General features: G+C 42.7%; 1 protein-coding gene across 3 annotated transcripts in view; it reads right to left on the reverse strand.

The window, feature by feature from the left end:
* SEMA7A (semaphorin 7A (JohnMiltonHagen blood group)) overlaps nt 1-25,901 on the reverse strand; it is a 36,963-nt gene that overhangs the window by 6,515 nt on the left and 4,547 nt on the right. The window contains exons 2-14 of one of the 3 annotated variants that reach the window (XM_073652776.1): nt 19,539-19,669; nt 19,419-19,451; nt 19,203-19,298; nt 16,164-16,254; nt 15,165-15,287; nt 11,977-12,113; nt 11,030-11,202; nt 10,085-10,193; nt 9,345-9,537; nt 7,366-7,481; nt 6,750-6,901; nt 4,277-4,323; nt 2,709-3,056 (exon numbers count right to left, since the gene is read on the reverse strand). In XM_073652776.1, coding sequence (XP_073508877.1) covers nt 3,052-3,056; nt 4,277-4,323; nt 6,750-6,901; nt 7,366-7,481; nt 9,345-9,537; nt 10,085-10,193; nt 11,030-11,202; nt 11,977-12,113; nt 15,165-15,287; nt 16,164-16,254; nt 19,203-19,298; nt 19,419-19,451; nt 19,539-19,669 — 1,406 coding nt within the window. In that variant the 3' untranslated portion in view covers nt 2,709-3,051. Of the gene's footprint in view, nt 1-2,708; nt 3,057-3,103; nt 3,624-4,276; nt 4,324-6,749; nt 6,902-7,365; nt 7,482-9,344; nt 9,538-10,084; nt 10,194-11,029; nt 11,203-11,976; nt 12,114-15,164; nt 15,288-16,163; nt 16,255-19,202; nt 19,299-19,418; nt 19,452-19,538; nt 19,670-25,901 lie in introns of those variants that run through there. The other 2 variants (XM_073652775.1, XM_073652774.1) reach the window with 2 other exon arrangements.

Consider the following 25,901-nt stretch of genomic DNA (forward strand, 5'->3'; position numbering starts at 1 on the left):
ACGACCAATCAGCAGAGCGGTGTTTAAATTTGGCGCCAATACTGCTGATTGGTCGAGGCCGCCGGCCGCGACCAATCAGCGATTTTGGCGAAAATTTAAACAACGCTCTGCTGATTGGTCGCGGCCGTCAGCCGCGACTAATCAGCGACTTTGGGTCCAAATTTAAACCCCGCTCTGCATCGCTCTGCTGATTGGTCGCGGTCGCCGGCCACGACCAATCAGCAGAGCGGTGTTTAAATTTGGCGCCAAAATCGCTGATTAGTCGCGACCAATCAGCAAAGAGGTGTTTAAATTAGGCGACAATACTGCTGATTGGTCGCGGCCGGCGACCGCGACCAATCAGCAGAGCGATGCAGAGCGGTGTTTAAATTTGGCGCCAAAATCGCAGAGCAGAGTGAGGTTTAAATTTGGCGCCAGTACTGCTGATTGGTCGCGGCCGGCGACCGCGACCAATCAGCAGAGTGGGGTTTAAATTTTGCGCCAATACTGCTGATTGATCTCGACCGCGATCAATCAGCAGAGCGTTGTTTAAATTTGGCGCCAATCTCGCTGATTGGACGCGTCTGGCGTCTGCGACCAATGAGCAGAGCGTTGTTTAAATTTGGCGCCAAGCTCGCTGATTGCTGATTGTAGCGCCAGCGACCAATCAGCGATTTTTAACACAAATGTCCGGATCTTTGTAACACCATGCGGATACTGTGGGGACATCAGCGGCTAGGGTGTGAAGGGAGGACCGGGGCGCGGCGCTGCGGGTCGGGATACTTCGGCAGTCGCTCATGTCCCGGCTTCTCGGAGTGGAAGTATCCGCACAGGCAGCGGAGCTCCCCGGTCCTCACTAATACGATTCCGCTCCCCGCTCCTCACCAATACGATTCGCTGATTGGTCGCGCTCTCCGCACGTGACCAATCAGTGATCTTGGCACTAAAGTTAAACACCGCTGTGCTGATTGGTCGCCGACGCTGTGCGCGACCAATCACCGATTTGGGCGGCACATTTAAATAGCGTCCGCGACCAATCAGTACAGCGGTGTTTAAATGTGGAGCCAAGATCGGTGATTGGTCGCGGCCGATATTTAAATTTGGCGCTGAAATCGGTGATTGGTCGCGGGCAGCGCCAGCGACCAATCAGCGTTTTTTAACACAAATGTCCGGACCTTTGTAACACCATGCAGATACTGTGGGGACATCAGCGGCTAGGGTGTGAAGGGAGGACCGGGGAGCGGCGCTGCGGGTCTGGATACTTCTGCTCCGAGCGCCCGCTCATGTCTCGGGTTCTCGGAGCGGAAGTACCCGCACAGGCAGCGCCGCTGACATCCATGCGGCTAGGGCGTGAAGGGAGGACCGGCGCTGCGGGTCCAATTGGTCGCGGCCGCTATTTAAATGTGCCGCACAAATCGTTGATTGGTCGCGGACTTGGCCCGCGACCAATCACTGATCTTGCGGCCAAAGTTAAACACTACTGTGCTGATTGGTCACGGACGCTGCCCGCGACCAATCACCGATTTGGGGGCCAAATTTAAATATCGGCCGCGACCAATCACCGATCTTGGCTCCACATTTGAACACCGCTGTGCTGATTGTTCGCGGCCGATATTTAAATGTGGTGCCCAAATCCGTGATTGGTCGCGGGCAGCGTCGGCGACCAATCAGCACAGCGGTGTTTAAGTTTTGCGCTAAGATCAGTGATTGGTCCGAAGACCGCGACCAATCATCGAATCGTCTTGGTGAGGACCGGGGAGCGGCGCTGCCTGTGCGGGTATTTACGCTGCGAGAACCCGGGACATGAGCGGGCGCTCGCAGCAGAAGTATCCCGACCCGCAGCGCCGCTCCCCGGCCCTCCCTTCCGCATGGAGGTCAGCGGCGCCGGCGGTCCTTCCGCTGATACCGCCTCGCGCCGCTCATCTCCCGGCCGCATCTCCGTCCCGCAGATGGGTCCGGCGGTCGGGTTCCTTCTGCTGTTGCCGGCCGGGAGATGAGCGCCTCGCGGCACTCATCTCCCGGCTGCATCGCCGCTCAGCTCCGTCCCGCAGATGAGCCGCTAACGGCCGCCATCTTTATTCAGAAATCCCGTGGCGCTGATTGGCCGCTGCCGGACCAATGAGCGACGAGGGATTTCCTGGACAGACAGACACACAGACAGACAGACAGACGGGATAAGACGATTATATATATATAGATATTCAACATGCACTTTTGTTTTTACGTTAACATATCTCTACTGTTGCAAGATAATACAGACAAAACACACAAAAATAAAAAAGAGTAACGAACTAGTGAGATTTTTCTGGCTGGTTTTCTACAGCTACCCCCGAGTACATGTGATACCTTTAACTTGGGGAACAGAATGAGCAGGGCTCAGGCGGCTGATATGTACAGTTGAAACCAGTAGTTTACATATACTATATAAAAAGACATATATGCATGTTTTTCTCAATATCTAACATGAAATCAGAATAAACCTTTCCCATTTTAGGTAATTTAGGATTACCATAATTTTTAATATTTGCCAAATGCCAGAATAATGAGAGAGAGAGAGAGAATGTTTTAAGACATTTTTATTACTTACTGCAAAGTCAAAAGTTTACATACATTTCATTAGTATTTGGTACCATTGTCCTTAAACTGAATGACTTGGGTCAAACGTTTGGGATATCCTTCCACAAGCTTCTCACAATAGTTGGTGGGAATTTGGGCCCATTCCTCTTAACAAAACTGGTGTAACTGATCCAGGTTTGTAGGTCACCTTGCTCGCACCTGCCTTTTCAACTCTGCCCATAAATTTTCAATAGGATTGAGATCAGGGCTTTGTGATGGCCACTCCAAAACATTGACTTATGTGTCTTTTTATATAGTGTATGTAAACTTCTGGTTTCAACTGTATCCGACTTCCCCCACATAGTCCAATACAAAAGGCACTAAACAAGTCTTATAGGGAGTTTCTCTGACAAAATGACTGTTCAAACAAAACACAGGGTTGAGTATTTCAGTGCACCGTCACATCTGTTTTCCTTCTTCGTCCTCCCTTCTCCAGCTTCTGTAAAGCCAGGGCTTTCAATCTAATAAGAGAAGGTGGAAATAGATGGAAAGCAAGTAGATAGGTAGGTGCACTGGACAGTTTGGCCACACCAAGGGTGCAAGAAGCACCTGTGCTTGGTTTGAACATTTGTGTTATTTTGTTCACTTTAAGTCACTTTCTAACGGTTGTAAAGCAGGTGCATATTATACATAGTAGCATCATCTCCTTATAGTTCCTCAGAACCAATTTTTCAAAAACCATATTGTAAATCTATAGAAGTTTTCTGAAAGGGGCAAAGTGGTGATGTTTACTATAAAATGGCAGAATGCTGAGGTCTGAAAAATTGTGAGAATGTAATAAAGAATTAGAAAATTCTATATAATTTCATTATGCAAAAAAATATACTTGCTCAATTCATAATAATTTTTTGGAGTATAACTCTGGTTTTAGGTGAACAACCTCCTCGTCCCCCTCCCTTCTCCATAGACTTTTGTAAGCAGCAACATCCTATCCCTCAGTGAGCAGAAAATCTGTTTTGACTGAAGACAGGTTTTATCAGTGAAATGTGAGTGAGTAATCAGTTCAGGAGCAAAAAAAGATAATTTATCTGGTGAGAGAAAATGTCTTGTTAGGCTAGGCACTGTTAATAGCAAAATCAGTCATCTTAAAGGGATTTTGTCAGTACAGAATGACCGATCAAATCAAGGCCAGGCGTTTGGTGCTCAATGGTGGGGCCAATAATTTATATACACCTTCACATCTGCTTGGTTTCCATCTATTTCCACCATTCTCTGGCCCAGTGAAGCCAGAGCTGTCAATCAAAGAAGAGGTGGCAGAGATAGATCTAAAACAAGCAGGTGAGAAGGTGTGTTTTAATGATTGGCCACGTCTTAGTGCACCGCGTGGTGGGACTTGGTTTAATCAGTCATTCTGTGCTGACAGAGTCCCTTTAAAATTTCTATTTCCAACATTAGTCAATAGGAAAAACTACAAACAGTAGTGAGAAGGTTAGGAGAAGCCATATTGTATTCTTTTAGAGATAGAGACACACGTGTGTAATTCTACAACTAATATTCCCCATTCATCCTATTGTAGCATGTCTCAGGTGGAAATAAGCAGCTGAGTCAACCATATAATGTGGTAATCCACACTGCCTTTGCATTATGTGGAAAAGATCTGTATAAAATGGCAGATGATGTTGAATGGAAGTTTCCCTTTATCTGTGATATTCTATTTGCCCGTCTGATAACGCATACCCACCTTTTTGCAATGCACATGTTGCATTCAGGTTCTGCTGCTCCAAGGAGCTGTTAAAAGGAAATGAACATGTTAGTTGCATGTATAGAACTATTGAGTAGTCACAAATGAAGCCGTTTTTGCAGCATAGTGAATCCCACATCACCAGGCACACACAGCGACATTCCCTTCTCCATTTGATCCATTGTTCATGACATAGGGTTACATTCAAATATGTTGCTTTCAGGACATGTATTTTGATTTACAAGAAAAAGTCAGACTGCTCGTCAAAGGAACGCAGTAGGCCTAGGCGAGAATCAGCGTGGTCACTTTAAGTGGAAGAAGTTAAATAGAAACTTCCTGTAACGCTAAAAAAAGATAAGTAAAACATGCAGAATTTTGGTGCTTTATCTGAAGCACAAACATAGGAAATGGCTGTAGACGGTACAGAAGTAGCAGTAACACGTAGGCCCTGGTACGTGATCAAGCCCAAAGGCTGAACAATTCAGATAAGGCTTTTTCTACCCACATTACAGTTCTTTCCAGGGTAAGAGAAACATACAGATATATTCAATTTGACTCTTGATTCATAAGTACAAAGCTGACAGAATTAGATTAAGCCTACATTAAAATCGCAGCGACACATTGCAACATTGGTGGTAATGATTTCCTGTTTCTTAGGCATTCCTCACATATATTAAAGCTGTCAAACAGTCACAAATCATGAACACAGCGCGACTCAAACATAACACCTGAGCACGCTGAAGATACTCGGCGAGCACCCGAGCATGTTCGCCGAAAGGGTTAACAGAACATACTCGCTCATCACTACTTGGCACTCAAGAAGGATTGCAGTAAAACAGAAGAGATGTTTATTCAGGCAATCGTAAATGGTTAAACGTTTCGGTCCTATGGCTGCACTTTCATCAGAACTGATTGCCGGTGGGTGAGGGGTAGGCTGCCTTGCACAAGCGCTGGGAATGTGACGCATGTCGCTGCAGGGAATGTGTTCCCTTAGTGTTGGAGAAAAGATATGGCCATTTATGCATTGCTCTATGAAAAGCTGGTTTACAACCCATAGGAAGGCAGTTCATGCAAACAAGCACCTGTTATATTAGTGTTTTTCAGCCTGCCTTATACAGGTTCGGGTATATGTTGTCTGTACTCAGCGTTGTTAGACAATCTTCAAACACTATGGTTTTATTGCAGTTTTACCAAGATTTTCAGAAAAACTGAAAAATGCTGCTATTTTTTTCTGTAATATATTCAGAAATCATGGCAAAACTGTGATCATACTGTGATGTGTAGAGACAGCCTGCATATTCAGTATAGGTCAACCCTTCCCCCTCCTTTTGTGAAATGTGAGCAGAGAACATGATAAATATAATGGCTTCCGACCCAAGATCTTGACCTAGAGAGGGAGCTGCTTTGTAAGTTTACCTGGGTGGTTGTGCGTGTGTCTTTGTACAGGTGTGAATACCTGTGTACTAAGGTGTCTTCATGTATTTGGATATTTGCATGTCATACATTTCAATATGCCTCATAAAAACCAGTGCTTACTCACCTAAGATTAACATCCTCCACAAACTTAACTTTTTTCTTCCTGTCTTCAGGACTTTTCTTAATCAGCTCCTTTCACATTGCCCATGTTTTTGCCCATGTTCGTTGGTCCCGTCAGGGCTTACATCTGACTGCCCCGTCCAGGGATTTGGGCGTATGTGCCAACAGGGCCATAGACTATAATGGTGCCGACAGAGTCAATGTGCTGACTGATATGCATCATTTTTGGGCGTATACGCCTAACTGGAGTCGGACACCCGGATGTAGTCGACGTGGTCAAAAACGCAATGTGAAAGGAACCTTTGCCATGCGCTAACACAGATGATTAGGATATTTGCCAATATCCTCAGTTTAAGTGTGTCCTTAAAACACATCCTCACTTTCACTAATACAACTCTTCTCCATCCTCTTTATCTCTTCCAACATTGTTCTTCACAGCCCAATCCCTTCACTTAAAAAATTATACATGAAAATCATAAAACTGTTTAATTGATTATTCTCACATCTTCAGCTTCAATTCTTTAGGCTTAGCCTAGATTTATTTAAGCCAATATTAATAAATATGATAAAAATATCCATTATATCGATCTTGTAAATATACTCAATAAACCCACAATATTGCAGCTGGAGCACGGCTATAATACACTGCCAGACTTCGGCCACAGCTGTCGGCATCCAGAACAAGCCCTCACCTAGCAACATTGAAAGAGGAAATAAAAAAAGCTATTGTTCAGAGAATACGAGGTTGAAAAAAAATGACTGTCACTAATTGCTTTAAAGGCCAATCAGACCTGGTCTTTATTGGGTTAAAAGACATCTGAATAGACTACACACGCATTTTGCTCCTATAGTCATTTCCTGGGCTGATCTCATTCATGTGCTATTCATATGGCTGGTGATACAATGAGTGTGTGCTGGTGATCACTGTATGACATACCTGTTATGCTGTAGGACTGATTCACATTTCCCTTCAATCCAGCTACAATAGGGGCCCATTGACTGAATACAGCTCGTGCAGTTGTTGTAGGAAGTGCAGTTATTCAGTGATAGTCTGGAAAATTCCCGAGTAGTTCCCACGTACAGGACGTGCTGCACAAAGAGAACTCAGATGTCAGCGACTGAACAAGCATTTCAGTAACCAGATCTCTCCTCCTTCTTAGTACCACATCCCACCAGAATAAATCATTTATACTTCCATTTTTATACGAAAAGAACCTACATCTGCTGACACATCCAGAGGCAATAGGAGAATATCAAGCTACAGAAACCAGAGATTTCTGAGGTTTCATAAAAATTTCTCTGAAGAAATGAGTCACAAACCACAAGAAGTCATATCCTACTCAGACCTAAGGTCACAGCAGTCATCTATACGATATGTTTATCCATATTCCTCCAGTCACCAGTTGTTATAAATGTATGAGACGTATGGGTTAATACTATGGTTAGCTGTAATCTGGTACAAAACCCTGCAAATATATAACTGCACATCTGCCATTAGAGCCATCAGCTGAAATGTTGTCTCTGGGGTATCTAGCATTTGTTGTACTTCTCACCTCGTTCGGCTTCAGTTCCATGAACTGTAGTTTTGCTTTTAGTTTGAAAGGCTGCACTTCCGTAATTGAAAAATGTCCATCTTCCCGCTCTAGAATCTTGTGAACAGCTCCATCATCTTAGAAAGTAAAATTAAAGGGGACGTTAACTAGTTTTCATCCACCAAGTACTATAGCAACTAAAAATCACCAAAAATATATGATATAAATTCATGACTTATGCCGTTAAGATATGATGAATAAAGTTTAGATGTTAAAGTGCACTTTTATAGGGGTGGTCTGGGCAAAATCAAACTTTTCCGGTAGGCTTGGTAAATTTAAAAAAACAGCAAATGAAGCTATGCTTACCGGCACTTTCTGGGATCCCGCACAGGCTGCTCCATGAAGTCACCACCGCTCAGAGAGGCAACATGACCAATGGGACTTGTGATTGGCTGCTGAGGTCAGGTGTCTTCAGCAGTGCGTCATTGGTGATATCAGCTGCAGCTTTGAACAGTGACAACTTACTTAGGTTTGTAAAAACTGACCACGGAGCAGACTGTGCTGGATTCTGATAAGTGGGGTCGAACACTCGGCACCCTCACCAATCAGCTGTTATCAGCTCCAGCAGCGGCCGGATGTAAACAGGTGCACATCTGAACAGCTCTGTCAGTTGTTTAATGGTCAGTTCCATATTTTCACCGCATTTGACCTGTTGTTCCATTTTAAAAGTTCCCCATCAGGGATAAAAATTCCTTGTTCTGCCAATTGGACCCAGTACTTGGACCCCCAACAAATCATTAAGATATCACCTATCCATAACATGTTTGTTACATAATGCAGGCTCACTGGGTGAGGTGGATACACTAATCCCAGGGTCCAGGTGGGCATATGGGCCACGAGCGTCAGTGCAGTAGCTAGGTAGAGCAAGCAGAACACGACAGCAGAGGGACTGGAAACCGCAATTAGACAGGTAGAATTCTGGATGCTGGAAACTGCAGGCAAGTGGGAGACATCCAGGAGACCACAGGCAAGCAGACTGGATGCTGGAAACTGCAGGCAAGTGGGAAACCTCCAGGAGACCACAGGCAAGCAGACAGGATGTTGGAAACTTGGAAACTGCTGGCAGGCGAGAGACATACAGGAGACCACAAGCAAGCAGGCAGGATGTTGGAAACTGTTGGCAGGCGGGAGACGTCCAGGAGACCACAGGCAAATTTCAAAGTTACAAAAGACCTCAGACAGATTGCAGAGTTACTGAAGAACATAGGCAGTCTGGAGCTCAAGGACTGGAAGCCGCAGGCAGACAGGAGGCGTCATGAAGATACAAACAGGAAGCAGACAAAACTCTGGACTAACAAGCAAGTCCAAATACCATGGAAGTTGTAGATGGCCAGGAGATGTCCAGGAAACCACCAGACATGCAGTAGAGGTCCTAGAAGACTGGGAACCGGTAGTAGAAAGAACTCCAGAGTAACTAGAAAGTCTGAAAACTATGGAACCTGCAGGCAGATAGGAGAAGTCCTCCACTGACAGGTAGCAAGTTTACTGAAAACTGCAGACAAGCAGGTGAAGTCCTGAACACCACTGATAGGTATCAAGGTTACTGGAAACCGCAGACAAGTAACTCATGGACGTTAAACCACAGACAGCCAAAAGACGTCCTGATGCCCGTGGACTGGAACTGTGCACAGACCAACTAAAAGAGTTGCTAGAAAGTCTTAATACAATACCAAGACCCAGGTGTGTGCCTTGGGAGGCCTTATATAGGCCGAAGAAATACAACACATAGTTTTAAAGCCAAACGTGGAGCACAAAAAAATCTACCGAACCGATAGTATGGCGTAACAATGAATTAACCGCACAACCCCATTAATTAAACAGGACAGCTGGGGCCAGAATACTTTTACATTTTGATTGCTATAATGTGGATGAAACGATTTAATAATCATTTGTCTCACTGCATGTGTCATTGGATATAATGTTGGGTCTGATTAAGTTACCTGTGCCTAAGATGAGAACCCTAGAGATGTTCTGGTTTACTGCAACTATTTCATCCACCACTATCTTCCTGTAGCAGACTAGATTTTGGAAAACAGTCCTATTTCTTGATGGCCACAACCATTTTGTCAGTTCTGGATGACTGAATACTTCTTCTGAAGTGTCCTCAGGGGTCAAGGTAGGCGGTGGAAGACACTGTGTTTGAAGGACAAATAATGTTAAGAGAAAAAAGAAACTATAAGTGGAATAATAAAGGGAGCACTGCCTAGCAAAAAGGTGGTGATATTAAATTATATTACAATATACTTCATTTGTGCAATGCATTGGATAATATTTATACTATATGTGTTCATTCACCATAACGTCATAATTGCTACAAGTAGTTGTTTTATCCATGTTCATTAAACGTGCAGCCACTATAAGAAATATATACTACAGAATCAAGAAGCATCAGAAAGGGACTTTGCCTACATAAGCAATAAATATCAAAAATTTGTTTTACTGACAGGCATAGCCAAATTTTTAGGTATTGACCTACTACTGCTAAATTCAACCTACTGAAATGAAATGTACTCAGTCTAGGATTGGAAGCTATGTTTCGGTAGAACCTGATGTTCCTGAGCTTTCTTCACATCTGTGGCCCTCTTAAATTACTTGAGATTCTGATTTTTCACATAAAATATACTTCTTATGGTATGCTTAGCATTTAGAAGATAATAAGTAAGCAGTAATCATGTGTTACCATCCCAGGACGAATCTTTAGTTCATTTTTAGTAGAGCCCAATAAACTTGAAGTGTTGAAATGAAGCTCAATATCCTGAACCTTATAGGAGCACACAGCACTGTGATTCCTACAGAGATGTGAAAAATATAGTCAAATGTGATATGTGAAAAAGCCAAAGAAAACAGGGATGTTGGTTGTAGTGACAAATCGCATTTCAGTTGATATATCCACAAAGTCACAATAGTTTACATCACATAAAATGGAGGCATATCACTAGGAAATGCCATCATTTTATGATCACTTTGGGCCCAATTGTCGATACTCCCAACCATCCTGACAATGAACGGGCAACAGAGCGGCTCAAGTTCAAATCAAAGTTCTCTCTCGAAACCCCAAGACTTGTCAATACCCAGAAAAAAAAACATGAGAACCAAAATGCCCAACCCACAACAGCTCTTTTTAAATGCAATTTTTATATAAGGTATCACTGATCTAGATCCAATGGACAATCTGTTCTCATACTGATTTCATAACAAGCATTCCCCGATGGCCCCATTCACAGCGGCAGTCAGGGCCACCAGCCATGTGGTGAACATTGGACATGCATTTTTGTATTGTAGCCCCTTCATACTCAGAATGGACAATTTTATGAAAGAGTAGTAATAGTATATCCTAGCAATGTGCCATCATTTTCTATGTTGGAAAGACCCCATGAAATAAATATTTTAGAAACACCAAAATAATATTACTACATGTGGCCCCATATAAATTCTAACACAAGTAAAAAGAGCAATTGTCCATAGCTACCAGTCAGTTCCACCTTTTATTTTGTCAAAATAGTTGGAAATGGAATGGCTGATGCCTTTAATACAAAGATTTATTTACTTATGTTATTTTTTTTTTCAGAATTTGATCAATGTTTAAGTGGTGTATATGTATATGAGCTACATTCAAGCTTCTCACCATGAATTTTTGAAAAGTCCATAAATCACATTCTCAGCTTTTCCTTGTAAAAAGTAGATATCTTGTAGGTGTGGATAATATTGCCCAGTTAACTGGTTTCCACATATTAAACGTGATTTCAATGCCGTGCTAAATATATAGCGAATACTATTTTTGTCAGATCCTTGGTCATCCTAAGGAAGTAAAATTTAGATACAAACGTTGTAGTGTCTTTACCAAATGTGGAAGAAGTGAACAGAATAAACAAAAAAACTAAATATACCATTGATTGGGCAAACTTTAAAAGAAAAGGGAAGTTTTAGTATTTAGAAAAATTATAAAGAAACACAGTAGAAATACCATACTTCCGACATGTGAAAATACACCTATTTTATTCTTAAAGGTGTTGTCCAGGATATTTATATAAATTGTCACGGAGTCTGACGTGGAATCCTAACACTGTGTAGTGTACTCACTCTCAGGATTCCTTTCTGTTCACGGTTACGTGCCAACCACTTTTTCTTCAGCTTCCCTCAGTTGTCTCGATTGTGAGAAGTGGAAGAGAAAGCGGTCAGTGAGTTTATTACATTCCCTACCAAATTTTATAAATGTCCCAAACAACTCCTGTAAAGGGAATATATCATGCAGTTAATTTTAGTTTTGTTAAATAAATATGAAGGAGAGATATAATAGGGTAAATATATTATGTGAGTGGTATATCAGTATCTTTCCTCCAATGTAGTGTGTATCAGATTGATTATCAGGTCAGACATTTTGTAGTTATCCACCACTACTACTAAGTGAAAAGGTGGGAAAAAAAAGTATTATTCAATTTAAGAGCTGCTAGTCATGAGTTTAACATCTTTCTTTGCAAAGTAAATGGGATGTCCACTTAAACAGTTTATACCAAAGGCTCCTCCTGATATCCACAGCACCCACTGTGCATGGGCCACCACTAACCGTCTTACCTTACAAAGTTGAGCCACCATTGACAGTCTATTCTCTGTTGTTCTGGTTTGAGTATTGTCCTCATTGAAAAAAAGAAGAATCTTATCTTGTACTTTGTCTTCTTTCTCCACAACTAGAGACTTCACAAACTCCGGCTCTATTAAAACCACACCAAAAAATTTATTTTAAATGCTGTATATTCCCCTGCTCCTCTTTTGAGGATGATTCAGAGAAGTACTCCAACATACTGAATAAAAAATAAGTATGTATAAAAATAAATAAATAATAAAATAAAGAACATTGAAAGGTAACCATCCTGTTCAACATGCAGTCCAATCTGTGGATCTCATGGTATAGAGAAAAAGAAGCTGAGCAGAATGATATATTGTAATGCACACGCCCGGGCTGAGCGGCGTGTGCGTGTGATTCCACAGGACCGTGCCGGAGAGTGAATGCCTGGAGGGGCGTAACTAGGTATTCACCCGATCCGACCAGGGTCGCACGACGGCATACGACGCCAGTGCACCAAGGAGGAACCGAGCAGAGGGACCAGGTGCTACTCCAGGACAGACCCCGGACACGGCTGTTGACCCACACAGGGGAATACAGGAACAGACTGGTTAGGCTGGCACACAGACTGGTGGGAATAGGCAGGCACGACTGGTATGCAGGCAGGCGGGTATGCAGGCAGGGGGGTACAGGCAAGCACGGCTAGAGTGCAGACAGGAAGGCACTAGCAGGTAGGAACACAGGCGGGATAGGACCCAGTACACACTGGGACTCTGGAACAGAACCACAGATGTGGCGGACAAACACAGCAGAGTGAGGCCGCCCAGAGAGGTGAGCGAGAGCAGGGCAGGACGAGACCGCCCGGAGCGGTGAGCAAGAGCAGGGCAGGACGAGACTGCCTGGAGCGGTGAGCAAGAGCAGGGCAGGACGAGACCGCCTGGAGCGGTGAGCAAGAGCAGGGCAGGACGAGACCGCCTGGAGCGGTGAGCAAGAGCAGGGCAGGACGAGACCGCCTGGAGCGGTGAGCAAGAACAGAGCAGGACGAGACCGCCTGGAGCGGTGAGCAAGAGCAGAGCAGGAAGAGACCGCCTGGAGCGGTGAGCAAAGGGTCAGAGCTGAGCGAGACTGCCGGAGCAGTGAGCAAGGAGTCAGAGCAGGACGAGGCCGCCTGGAGCAGTGAGCAAGGAGTCAGAGCAAGACTGCCGGAGCAGTGAGCAAAAGGATAAGAGCGGAGCGAGACTGCCGGAGCAGTGAGCAAAAGGGTCAGAGCGGAGCAAGGCAGCCGGAGCAGTGAGCAAAAGGGTCAGAGCGGAGCAAGGCTGCCGGAGCAGTGAGCAAAAGGGTCAGAGCGGAGCAAGGCTGCCGGAGCAGTGAGCAAAAGGGTCAGAGCGGAGCAAGGCTGCCGGAGCAGTGAGCAAGGAGTCAGAGCAGGACGGACAGGGCTCTGTTCACACGGAACAGACAGGAAGGGAAAGGCAGAGCCAGACACCCACAGGGCACCCGCAGTGAAGCAGCGAGTGGACCACAAACTCACAAACGGCAGTACAGAGACAACAAGCAGGAGTTAGGTACGAGTTCAGACTCTGCAGAAAAAGGAAAGGAACGGACATAGAGGCAAAACAGGTAAAGGATAGGAGAGAGTTCAGACTGGAACTGAGTGTACGGAAGAGACCGACACTGCAGCGGGATACAGGAGCGGGTCTGGGAATATGGCCCCCAGAGAGGCGGGACGAACAGGCAAGGAGCGTGTTCAGACAGGACAGACAAGATACAGGAGCGGGTCTAGGTAATCGGCCCCTAGAAGGCGGGAGGAACAGGCTAGGAGCGTGTTCAGACAGGACAGACAAGATACAGGAGCGGGTCTAGGTAATCGGCCCCTAGAAGGCGGGAGGAACAGGCTAGGAGCGTGTTCAGACAGGACAGACAAGATACAGGAGCGGGTCTAGGTAATCGGCCCCTAGAAGGCGGGAGGAACAGGCTAGGAGCGTGTTCAGACAGGCCTGGAAATACAGCCTCCAGGATAGGCAGAAAAGAGAACACAGAACGGGACCTGGCACCTTCAGAGTGCAAGCACACACTGAATGAAACACAATGCTCAGGCAGGGATTGATTGGAGCAGCTGGGTTATATACCAGGTGACAGACAGCAATAGGCTGAGGACGCACAAGGGGTGTGACCCACAGCAGGTACAAAAAGCAGGAAGTGATCGGGCACCGCCCTTAAGCAGCAGAAACAGACACAAACAGACAGCATGGAGGGAAGCCAGAGAGACATTCTGGACTGGAGATCAAGTGCGCGCTCTTGCACAGTGGGAGATGGACCACCATGCAAGGGCGCCGCCAGGTATGTTACATATATGGGTTGCTGGGAACAAAATCAGTGTAACTTGCATTTTATTCATGGCAATCTCTGGTGTTTGTATGCATATGAGTCCAGTGGGCGGTCCTACTCAGTGATTGACAGCTATCTCTGCCTGCACAGTCATACTGGGAAGTCGGTCGCTCACTGAATAGGACCGCCCACTGGACTCATGGGCATACAGATACCAGGGATTACAATTAATAAAATGCAAGCTTTACTGAAAGCTTTCCCATAAAAATGTATATCGATCTGATCATCGTCTCCTGTTCTATAACGTCCTGCCTGCAAATCAGATTTCATTTTCAACATTGCTTTTATGGGGAAAACCTCTCGAAATAATCTTCCATCATGTCACAGATAAATATTAGATCATATTGGCGTCCTTCAGTTACAGCCCGAAGTTCTGGAATTTAGTTCACACGGATCTAATGTGACCCTTTTTTTACTGGATTTCCCCTTTCCACATCAAACAACTGCAGTCTGATAGGGTTAAGTTTCTGTATATGCAACCATTAAATATATACGAATTACGAATTGCATTACAGCAGTATAGTCTCAACTTATAAATGAGAATCTACTAAATAAACCTTTGATCCATAAATGCACGAGGCCTGTATGTACGAGAAGCCAAACTGAAAAATAGTTATTGCAGTGCAATAGTCACTATTCCACTTGTAGAAGAATAGAGGGCAGGTACCACAATTGTTTTGGTTCAGGTTGTGTAGCTTCAACTTCTAGTATCAAAACAAGATGTAAATTGTGGATAATACATTAGAACCTCTATCCACACTGCTATCATTAGAAATTTGTAGTGTTCTGCATTTTAGGCATCACTTACGTCTCAAGAACTCATCTCCTGTGTATAGTAATGGTTCATCACCAGAGATTTTGCTAAATATAGTTTTCTTCCCAATCACGCCATTGTTGGATTTTCGGGGTAATGTAGAGAACACTTGATCGCCTAAAAATAATATATTTTCATATATAAATATATCTGTACAGAAATGATAGATGATAAGATGAGGAACAGGTTTATGAATAGAAAACATGATGTGCTAAGTCAGAAAATAAAACAAAACAAATCACACTTTGGGGGCAGATTTATTAAGGCTTTTGCTCCAGTTTTCTGGCATCAGAAATTTATAGGCCAGAGATTTATGTATCACAAAAAAGTGAGAAGTCCCGACTCATCAAGACCGGCATCTTTCACAACAGTCTTGATGAGGCGGTGGGGTGGAGTGCGAGGCTACTGATTCATTAAGAGGCATATGAGCCTGGAATAAGATTTGTGCTGTAAAGAATGCCACCATTCATCATGAATTTGAAACGTGGGGGTCCCCACGCCCCATTCCGCCCCAGCTCTGACAAAGTGTCATGAAAAATGTTGCAAAAACACCAAAAGTCGCAACATTTTGTGCAACCTCGCGTTGCGCAAAAATGTTGTGACTCTTCACAACTTTTTACACCACAATTCAAGTGAAAAAATTATGATTAATCGGGTCACAGTTCTCATTCCAGCAGAAAACTAGGGAAAACTTTGAGAAACAATTCTAGACAAGAGTTGTATTTAAGAGATATGTCAAATTTATCAAACGGCAAATTTTCAGCAAAACTTACTTAAAAAATAGTCTGCGTCTGGTTTCTGCTGTTTGGTGCCATTCACGTCAGTGAACGAAAACAAAAATACAAGATGCAGCCCTAGGTCAGAAGTAGTGCTGTTTATGGGAACTAAAGAAGATCTATTTTTTTCTTATTTCTCAAAAACTTTTTTATGCTACTTGAAGCTGACATAGAAGAGGTTGTATACACTGTAAATTAAAAGATTTGCATTAGTCACCTGCAATTAAAATGGCATAATTGGACACTGGAGTGCGAGGAGCCAATTGATAAGCCCACGAGTCTTGAAGCTTGTTAAATGTTTCACCAACCTGAAACACACACCTATGTATCAGTACTTTTGCGATTCATCTCTGTTTCAGAAAGAATTCACCAAAATGAACATATCTTATTCTTTATTGAATGTTAAATCATATAAAATCAAAAAACAACCTCGCAGATAATACTTCATTAGGAGACATTAGGGACATAACATACACATAGATAGGCACCTAAAAACTGCCAACATAATGCTAATAAATAATATGGACTTATAAGGTGAGATTTATCAAAGCTTTTAAAGCAGAATTCTGGTGTAAAAAGCTTTGAAAACTCACAAAATTTGGGCAAAATGGGAGGCCATCCTAAAATCTTATGCCATTCTTGCCCAGCTGCAGCAAAGTAAGAGGAGCTGGGGCGGGAGAGAGGCGTTGCAACTCCTGCTCATCAAATTCATGACAAGCGTTGGCATTCCTTATGCCACAAATCTTACCGGAGTAAGATTTGTGACAAGGCGCAAACGTATTTGCATGCCACTTTTCAGACACCCCAGATTCATTAACTGACTTCAGCACGCCTCCTCATCAAGGTGGAGGTTTGCTTTAATGCATATTCATTTGCATGTGCTATGCACCAGTGGTGCTTAACACACAGTTAGGCACAAGGGGTGAAGAGGTAAAATTTGGCATGATCTAAAATGAGGAATAAAACTTGTGTGTTTGGGATTTATGAATAAAGTGATGTTGTGCAAATAGCAATATGAACCCAATGAAACAAAATATCTGATTTTTCAAATGCAAGAAGGGGAGGTACCATAATGTGACCGTCCGCTGGAAACAATGGGCCTGATTTATGCTTTGTAAAGTCACATAACTTTTCGCAATTGGAGGCTGCTCAAAAACTATGCGACTGTTGGCGTTCTCACTCCATTTTTGCCCAACTCAGACAAAGTGTGCAAACCTAGGGTGGGGTGGGGTGGGATGGGGTGTGGTGATCACCGCTTGTCAAATTCATGATGAGCGACGGCATTTGCTATGCCACAAATCTTACTCTAGCAGGGACCATAGTAAGATTTTTGGCGAGGCGCATACAAAAGATGCAAGCCACTTGTCCGATGCTCCTGATTCATGAAGAGCATCTACCACCAGCACATCTAATCAAGACTAATATGAACAACGCCAGTCTTTACACTGTGTGCAGAATTATTAGGCAAGTTGTATTTTAGAGGATTATTTTTATTATTGATCAACAACTATGTTCTCAATCAACCCAAAAGACTCATAAATATCCAAGCTTAATATTTTTGGAAGTTGGAGTGTTTTTTTTTTTAGATTTGGCTATCTTAGGAGGATATCTGTTTGTGCAGGTAACTATTACTGTGCAGAATTATTAGGCAACTTAATAAAATCCAAATATAATCCCATCTCTCTTGTTTATTTTCACCATGTAAACCAATATCAGTGCACAAAATTTAGAAATAAACATTTCTGACATGCAAAAACAAAAACCAAAAAAATTAGTGATCAATATAGCCACCTTTCTTTATGATGACACTCAACAGCCTTCCATCCATAGATTCTGTCAGTTGCTTGATCTGTTTTCGATCAACATTGCGTGCAGCAGCCACCACAGCCTCCCAGACACTGTTCCGAGAGGTGAATTGTTTTCCCTCCCTGTAGATCTCACATTTTATGATGGACCACAGGTTCTCTATGGGGTTCAGATCTGGTGAACAAGGGGGCCATGTCATTATTTTTTCTTCTTTTAGACCTTTACTGGCCAGCCACGCTGTGGAGTAGTTGGATGCATGTGATGGAGCATTGTCCTTCTTGAAAATCATGTTTTTCTTGAACGATACCGACTTCTTCCTGTACCACTGCTTGAAGAAGTTGTCTTCCAGAAACTGGCAGTAGGTCTATGAGTTGAGCTTCACTCCATCCTCAACTCGAAAAGGTCCCACAAGTTCATCTTTGATGATACCAGCCCATACCAGTACCCCACCTCCACCTTGCTGGCGTCTGAGTCGGAGTGGAGCTCTCTGCCCTTTATAGATCCAGCCTCTAGCCCATCCATCTGGCCCATCAAGAGTCACGCTCATTTCATCAGTCCATAAAACCTTTGAAAAATCAGTCTTAAGATATTTCTTGACCCATTCTTGACGTTTTATCTTATGTTTCTTGTTCAAAGGTGGTAATTTTTCAGCCTTCCTTACCTTGGCCATGTCCCTGTGTATCACACACCTTGTGCTTTTTGATACTCCAGTAACGTTGCAGCTCTGAAATATGGCAAAACTGGTGGCGAATGGCATCTTGGCAGCTTCACGCTTGATTTTCCTCAATTCATGGGCAGTTATTTTGCGCCTTTTTTGGCTAACACGCTTCTTGTGACCCTGTTGGCTATTTGCCATGAAACGTTTGATTGTTCGGTGATCACGCTTCACAAGTTTGGAAATTTCAAGACTGCTGAATCCCTCTGCAAGACATCTCACAATTTTGGACTTTTCAGAGCCCGTCAAATCTCTCTTCTGACCCATTTTGCCAAAGGAAAGGAAGTTGCCTAATAATTAAGCACACCTTATATATGGTGCTGATGTCATTAGTCAACACCCCTCCTCATTACAGAGATGCACATCACCAGATTTACTTAATTGGTAGTTGGCTCTCAAGCCTATGCAGCTTGGAGTAGGACAACATGTATAAAAAGTATCAAAGTGATCAAAATACGCATTTGCCTAATAATTCTGCATGCAGTGTATGTATCAGGCCCCATGTCTGTCTGTTGTGCAGATTTGCAATGGTTGTAAATATTTATGTGGATACATATTTTTAATTAATTTTCAAAAAGCTGAATGGACTTTATCCATACTAAACACATTTTTGTTAATCCGTAGTCCATTCAAATTTATAAAAATTTAGATCACATACAGGGTCCATTAAACAAATAAAAAAGTCATTTTATGAATATTAATCTAGTGAAGGCCCATTAGAATATTGAAACCTACCATAGCCCAGCAGCCAGGCTGGTACGCATTGGTACCACAGACAGTGAGTTTTCCTAATAGCAGACCAACAAATGTTACATAATTCTTACAATAAGGCTGCAAGGAAAAGAAAATCAGTTTAATGTATTGGGATTTATGAGATAAATAAAATGGTAATTGTGAGTACAGAAAGTGAGTATGAGATTTCACATGATTGTGGAAAGACTAGTAACTTACCTTTCCCATACAGTTTTTCGGCTGAGCTTCAATCTAGAAAAATAATGAAGTATTGAGCATAACGGATAAATCAATTCTATTTATCTAGTATTGTTTAGTAGTAAGAAGACAATTATATACCGAGTAATTCTTCATGGTCTCAAAATTAAAATGATACAAAATCTCTTCTCCTCCAATGTACAAAGAATTATTTTCTGATAGGTAGAAGACAGCATTAGGCTCCTCTGTGGGTAGAGAAAAAGACCATTCCCCTGTTGGGAAAATGAAGAGCGTTAAAAAAGAAGAAGAAGAAGAAGAAGAAATAGCAAACTGACAGCACTGCTTAGATATCAGAGAATGGGAACATGGATGATCAGCAAGTGCACCAACGTACCAACGTGCAAAGGACAGAGACCTAGATATTATTTGCATCTAAGAACAGAGGGAAATAAATGTTATCCTGAATTAAAGGGAATCTGTCAGTAGGATCAACCTTCTTATATGGGCAAGTAGGTCATAGGAAGCTGAATAAAATGATGCTTTGATATCTGTAATGTGATATCTTATTCCAAAGAAATCCGCATGTTTCTTATATATAAATGAACTGGTAAGATCCGTAGGTGGGACATAGAACTTCCTGAGACCCTGCCTGTCCATCAGTATCCTCCAACTGTAAAACATTGCAATTGAGAAGCTGCTTTTAATTAGAGGAGGCTGATTGAACAGTCATATGGCCCTTCAACTGCAGAGAACATAGAATACTTAGAGATTCGTAAGTGCCACAAAATTATTTCCCAAACACATTTGTAAAAAAATGTAAACTGGATAGCCCCTTTAAAAGAAAATTAAAGTAAACTAAAGTAGCGAAACTAGGTACTTTTAATGCCACATGATGTATATTACTGTCATTCAAAAAAGAGGAATAACACCTACAAAAGATTGTTTGCACTTCCCAAATTTGAACAATGAAAATATTTATTTAGCAACAAACACAAAAGCCTCAACAAGACAAAAACATTTACAATTGCGCACATCACGCCAGAACCTGTTTCCTAGGTGAAAAATTGGCTCTGAGCTACAACCCTTATGACTGGCATGATAACCAATAAAGCCATGTAAATGTGGTGGCTATCTGAGATAAGTATGAATGGACAATACCCCTAATGTGATGTCAAGCAGTATTCGGTAAACATGCACAGACAGTAAATAATGCAGTATCAATATAATGTACAAAAGTAAATGAGCAATGACTTTATGCAATACAGTGTAATGTGCAGAGTCACCTAGCTAAATTATCTAATACAAAAAGCATCATATGGGACTCTAGCGTATCGCCGTGAGAGGTGGCTTCCTCAGGGGTTCAGGGGCTAGGATAGGGCTTTATATACCAAACATTTTTGAAAAAATGATTTGACCTGCATGATGGGTACTGATGGTATATTTCTGCCATGCCTATAAGCTACTTCCGTCTTGATGATGTTTATATCCTACTGATCGCATGAGTACTGCTACTTTACTACCAGATTAGTGGAATTAAAGCATTAGTTAGTTTAACCCATTAGATGCGTTAGTCAATAGCAACCATGGCATCCAAAAGGGTAGTCAGAAGGATGGGGCAGCCTATACCAGCCCACTGCCTCGTTGCAATGGAATTGAGATCTGCTGATATATTATTATGATAGCTGGGGCCCTACTGATCACCCACAGCACTGCTATCATAGTGAAGACAAGAATGTGCCTTATGGACACAATCATATTGACTTAGTGTGTTGCCATGTTCTGTCGGGTGTCAAATAAGAGATTTAGCCCCAATGCCATATAGTGGGGCATACCCCAATTTCATTATCTGTCAGACTTATATGTATATTCCTTTGGTGTGAAAGCAAAGTGTTTTCATCAAACCATATAAAGGCAATGCTTCAGCTATGAAGTAAGCAGCCAGTAACCAGTAAGCAACCAGTTAAGTTACAACATTGTCGTAATGTCGCATTAGGTTTATGAAATGTTTCCTGGTAAATTTCTAGACAATTACTTTATTTCCTCTTGTAAAGAAACGCCAAATGTTATTTTCTTAAGCTAGACCAATGTTTTTTCTTGAATCCTAATTGACTTGGCTGCATATAGCCAGTTAATAACCAGTTAATTTTCTAACAGCTTGGTCTCCCAGAAGATGGCTACATAGAAGGAATATGTTTTCTATAGTAACCAAAAATAATTGAAAAGCAAATTATGAAAAATAGCAGATATGAGCTGAACGGCCTAAAAATGTATTTTGATAGGCTTACAAATACTGATGGAAAATATGAACCAAAATACTCCTGTATGAAAATGGCCTAAATCCTAATTGTAGGAAATTAAGATAAATTAGTGTCCAGAACAGTCAAAATTAAAATAACACTACGAACAAGTTCAAAAAATATATCTGCAAAGTGAACCTCATACATGTTTTTCTGCAACATGTTTCATGAAATTGCCCAATAAATACTGGATTTTCATTTTGGATGTCTGGATCACTGCTATGTTATATAATTGAGAGCTGATGAGGAATTTGGAAACTTCTGTTCAGACAACAGCTGGGCTAGACGCCTACTGACAGATTATCTCTAACTGATATAGCTGCTTTTTCTATAAAGACTTTCCTACACTTTGTCATATAACAAGCCATTTATAAAAGTAGTTCTTTATACAACGATGGAACTGTTAGATTATTGATAGCATAAGACAATTACAGGTTGAGAGACAATGAGAACATAAAAATGAACAATGGTTGTACACACATTGTTCTTGCTGATACAAAAGATATCCATCTGAAAGCAATTATGTCGTTAATTAAAAAAAAAATAGTGATAACACATTGCTCATTTTGGCTGTGTGCCCACGTAGCATTTTTCAAGCGTTTTTGATGCGGAATTTCCGCAGCGTAAACGCTTGAAAAACGCTTGGTAACACGCACCCCATGGTCCCCAATGGGATTCCGCAAGTTCTATGCACATGCTGCGGATTTTTCCGCAGCGTTTATGCTGCGTTCAAAAATCCGCAGCATGTCATTTAATTTTGCGTTTCCGCAAGCAGAATTGCCTTTGTTCAATGCATAAAAAACGCAAGGCAATTCCGCATGTGGAAAACGCGTGATAAACGCGCGAAAAAAGCGCGATAAACGCGTGCGGAATTCCGCATGCGTTTTTCCGGGAGAGGACTTGCATTTATGCAGCAGAAATTTTCTGCTTCATAAATGCAACGTGGGCACATAGCCTTTCACTCATCAACCAAACCAAACACAAAGGATGGCACGTCTCCATATCCTCTCCCAGAAATGTCAAAATACAGTATATTGTACCACACCTTAACAAGAAAAGTCCTCTGAAATGACAATCTCAACCCCAATAATTCAAATGGAGCATGCTATTTTAATATACGGGGTCATTTCCTACATATAAAAGAATTTTAAAGAATGGTGCGTATTTATGAAACAAATCCAGTGGGATAACAAAAGTACTAAGTGATTTCCACATAGAGATCACCCCCTTACTTTTAATCACAGCATGCACTAGTCTGATCCATTTTTTTTAACGAGGCATACCTAGGGGCAATGGGTGCACACAGAAAATGCATGCCATACGGCCGCCATCTGCATGGCATCTATTTTTATTGGATCCAATTATTAACACATGCAACAGTATTTAAACCTGTATAATTCTTATTGATGTATAAAATCACAAACCATAAGGATGCCAAAAATGGACATACAGATTAAAGCTAATTTCATCAGAAGTCAAGCACTATGTGACTTTGTAATTATTGGTGTTCTTACACAAGTTTTGGCCAGCTCTGACAACATTTTGAAAAGTGGATAGAGCTTGTCCAAGAGGGTGTGTTGCTTAGCGCATCCTACAAATGCGTCATAAATTCCAATGGAAACCACAGAAGGTCCATACAGATGTTGAACCCAAAGCCCAAGTGCTGCAAAGTCACAATGCTATCTACTACTTTGAATCCAGGTGCACACACAACAACAAAAAATGCTTCACTACTGCTAAATAATCCTTTATGTGAACAAGATTTCCCAAATACTCTACTTGCAAGATTAAATCGATAGCATTTCAATAAATTATAAGGCTTTGCTCGCACCGCGTTTGGCACTATGTATGGCTTAAAGGGAAGCTTTCATCAAAAAGTGTTTACATCAGGTTTTTGTGTTAAATGTGTTTACAAATACATTTTGTAAATTTTTCTTTTTTTACTCATCACAATCTATTAAAAATAAAAATAGTAATCTTGTCATTTTCACACTGGCCATTGGAGCTTTTTTACCATTACTTCCTTTTATTTAAGGAAACAACACATGTACCTAACCACAATGAACAGAAGCCAACCCAATCTTTTGTACTGATGCAACTAATGAGCATATGCAAGGGTCATTGTGAAAGGAGTGGGAGCAGGTCAGGTGTGACATTGTCATTGGTGGATCCTGTGTTATCAGCTGTGTATAGAGGTGTTACCTATCATTGTAATCCTGTCTCTGATGATATGGAACCTTGCTGATAACTCTTCCTGACAGGACAGTAAGTATGAGTCTAAAAAAAAAACAGTGACCAGTGTGAAAACTGCAAGATTACTATTTTTTTTAATAAAAATCGTGATATAAAAAAAAAGTTACCAAAGTTTTTTTTTTAAATACATGTAACATACAAAATCCCGATATAAACAATAGGTCATTCTCTGATGATAGCTTCCTTTTAAACATTTCCGGCCGCCGGGTGCATTAAGGTCAGAACTGTTGCTCCTGACTCCCTGAGGCCCAGTGAGTAGAGACAAAGAGAGGGGGGGCCCGGGCTGGCCGGGGGCACGGTCCCCAAGAGCCCGGGCTTGCCGGCCCCCCCTTTTGCTTCTGTTCACCAGGCCCCATACAGTAGTAAGGGCAGTAATGCCCTGATGGCGGCCCTGGACACAAAGCACATTTTGGTGGAGCTGGGAAAAACTGGTGTGAAAACGTCAAAAGTCGCAACATTTTTGCGCAACTCTGAGTTGCAAAAAATTCTTGCGACTTTTCAAAGTAATTGAAGATACAATTCTGGCAAAATTACTGTGAGGAATCAGGGCCCTAGTGTGTAACTATGCATTGACGTCAGACCAAAAGAAGGTACTAAACACTCCTAATAGGGAAATATAAAACCATGTATAATCAGAATATCAAAACCACTGGATAGAAAATGCCAGGGTCAGACTGGGGCACTGGGACACCGGAGGATTTTCCGGTGAGTCACGGGTCCTCGGTGGGCCCCCGAGCAGAATGTAGAGGGGGGGCCCACTAGTTTCAACTGAATGTACACCGCAAGACAGTGACATCACCGGCGTATGACCTCACTGTACCTGAACCTGAAGTCATCCGCCGGCGGCCATTTCACCACGACCACGTCAGACCTGAAGGAAGAGAACACCGCGCGGCACCTGGAGCACAGGCAGGTAAGAAGAATCTTTTTTTTTCTTTCTTCCTCAGTGGATGCGGCATGATGTGGGCCCAGAAGAAGGGGAATATGGGGCTCAGGCAAAGGGGCATATGGGGCCCAAGAAAAGGGGCTCATGGGGCCCAGGAGAAAGGGCTTATGGGGCTCAGGCAAAGAGGCATATGGGGCCCAGGAGAAAAAGCTTATGGGGCCCCGGAGAAGGGGCTTATGGGACCCAGAAAAAAGGGCATATGGGACCCATGAAAAGGGACATATGGAGCCCAGGAAAAGGGGCATATGGGGCCTGGAAGAAGGGGTTTATGGAACCAAGAGAAGGGGCATATGGGGCCCAGTAGAAGGAGCTTATCAGGCCAAGGAGAAGGGGCTTTTGGGGCCAAAAAGAAGGGGCTTATGGGGCCCATGAGAAGGGCCATAGGGGGCCCATGAGAAGGGGCATAGGGGGGCCCAGGGCAAGTGGAAAAGGGGGCTCAGGACAAGGGGCCTAGTGGGCCCAGGACATATTTGCCAGGACAAGGCATATAGACAAGATGGGGCAACATGGGGTCCCTGGATGGTGGGTTGGGGTTCATGTTAGTTGCCAATATATGGCTGACATGAACCCCAACCCTATTACCCCACTTGCCACTGCACCAGGGCAAGTGGAAAGAGCGGAGGCTAAGCACCAGATTTGGCACATCTTATGGATGCGCCAGTTCGGGGGCCACTGAGAGCTGATATTATTAATCTCCGAGGGGGCCAGGATCCATGGCCCCTTCCCTGGCTATTAATATCAGCCCATAGCTGTATGCCTAGCCTTTGCTGGTTAGATTTTATAGGGGAACCCTACTTCAATTTTTTCTGGGGTCTCCCTGTAATCTAGGCAGTAAAGGCTAAGAAAACAGCTGTGGGCTATTATTTATAGGCAGGGAACATTTTTGGCTAATTGCCCCTTGCCCAGCTAGTAGTATCAGCCCTCAGTGGTTGGCTTTCCCTCTGTTGATTATGAAAATGATGCAGGAGCCCACGCCATTTTTTTAATTTAAGAGTATGTGCCCACGAT

Source organism: Phyllobates terribilis, unplaced genomic scaffold, assembly GCF_046119375.1.
Source record: "Phyllobates terribilis strain yellow unplaced genomic scaffold, ASM4611937v1 Scaffold_11__3_contigs__length_659146591, whole genome shotgun sequence".
NCBI classification, from domain to species: Eukaryota; Metazoa; Chordata; class Amphibia; order Anura; family Dendrobatidae; genus Phyllobates; species Phyllobates terribilis.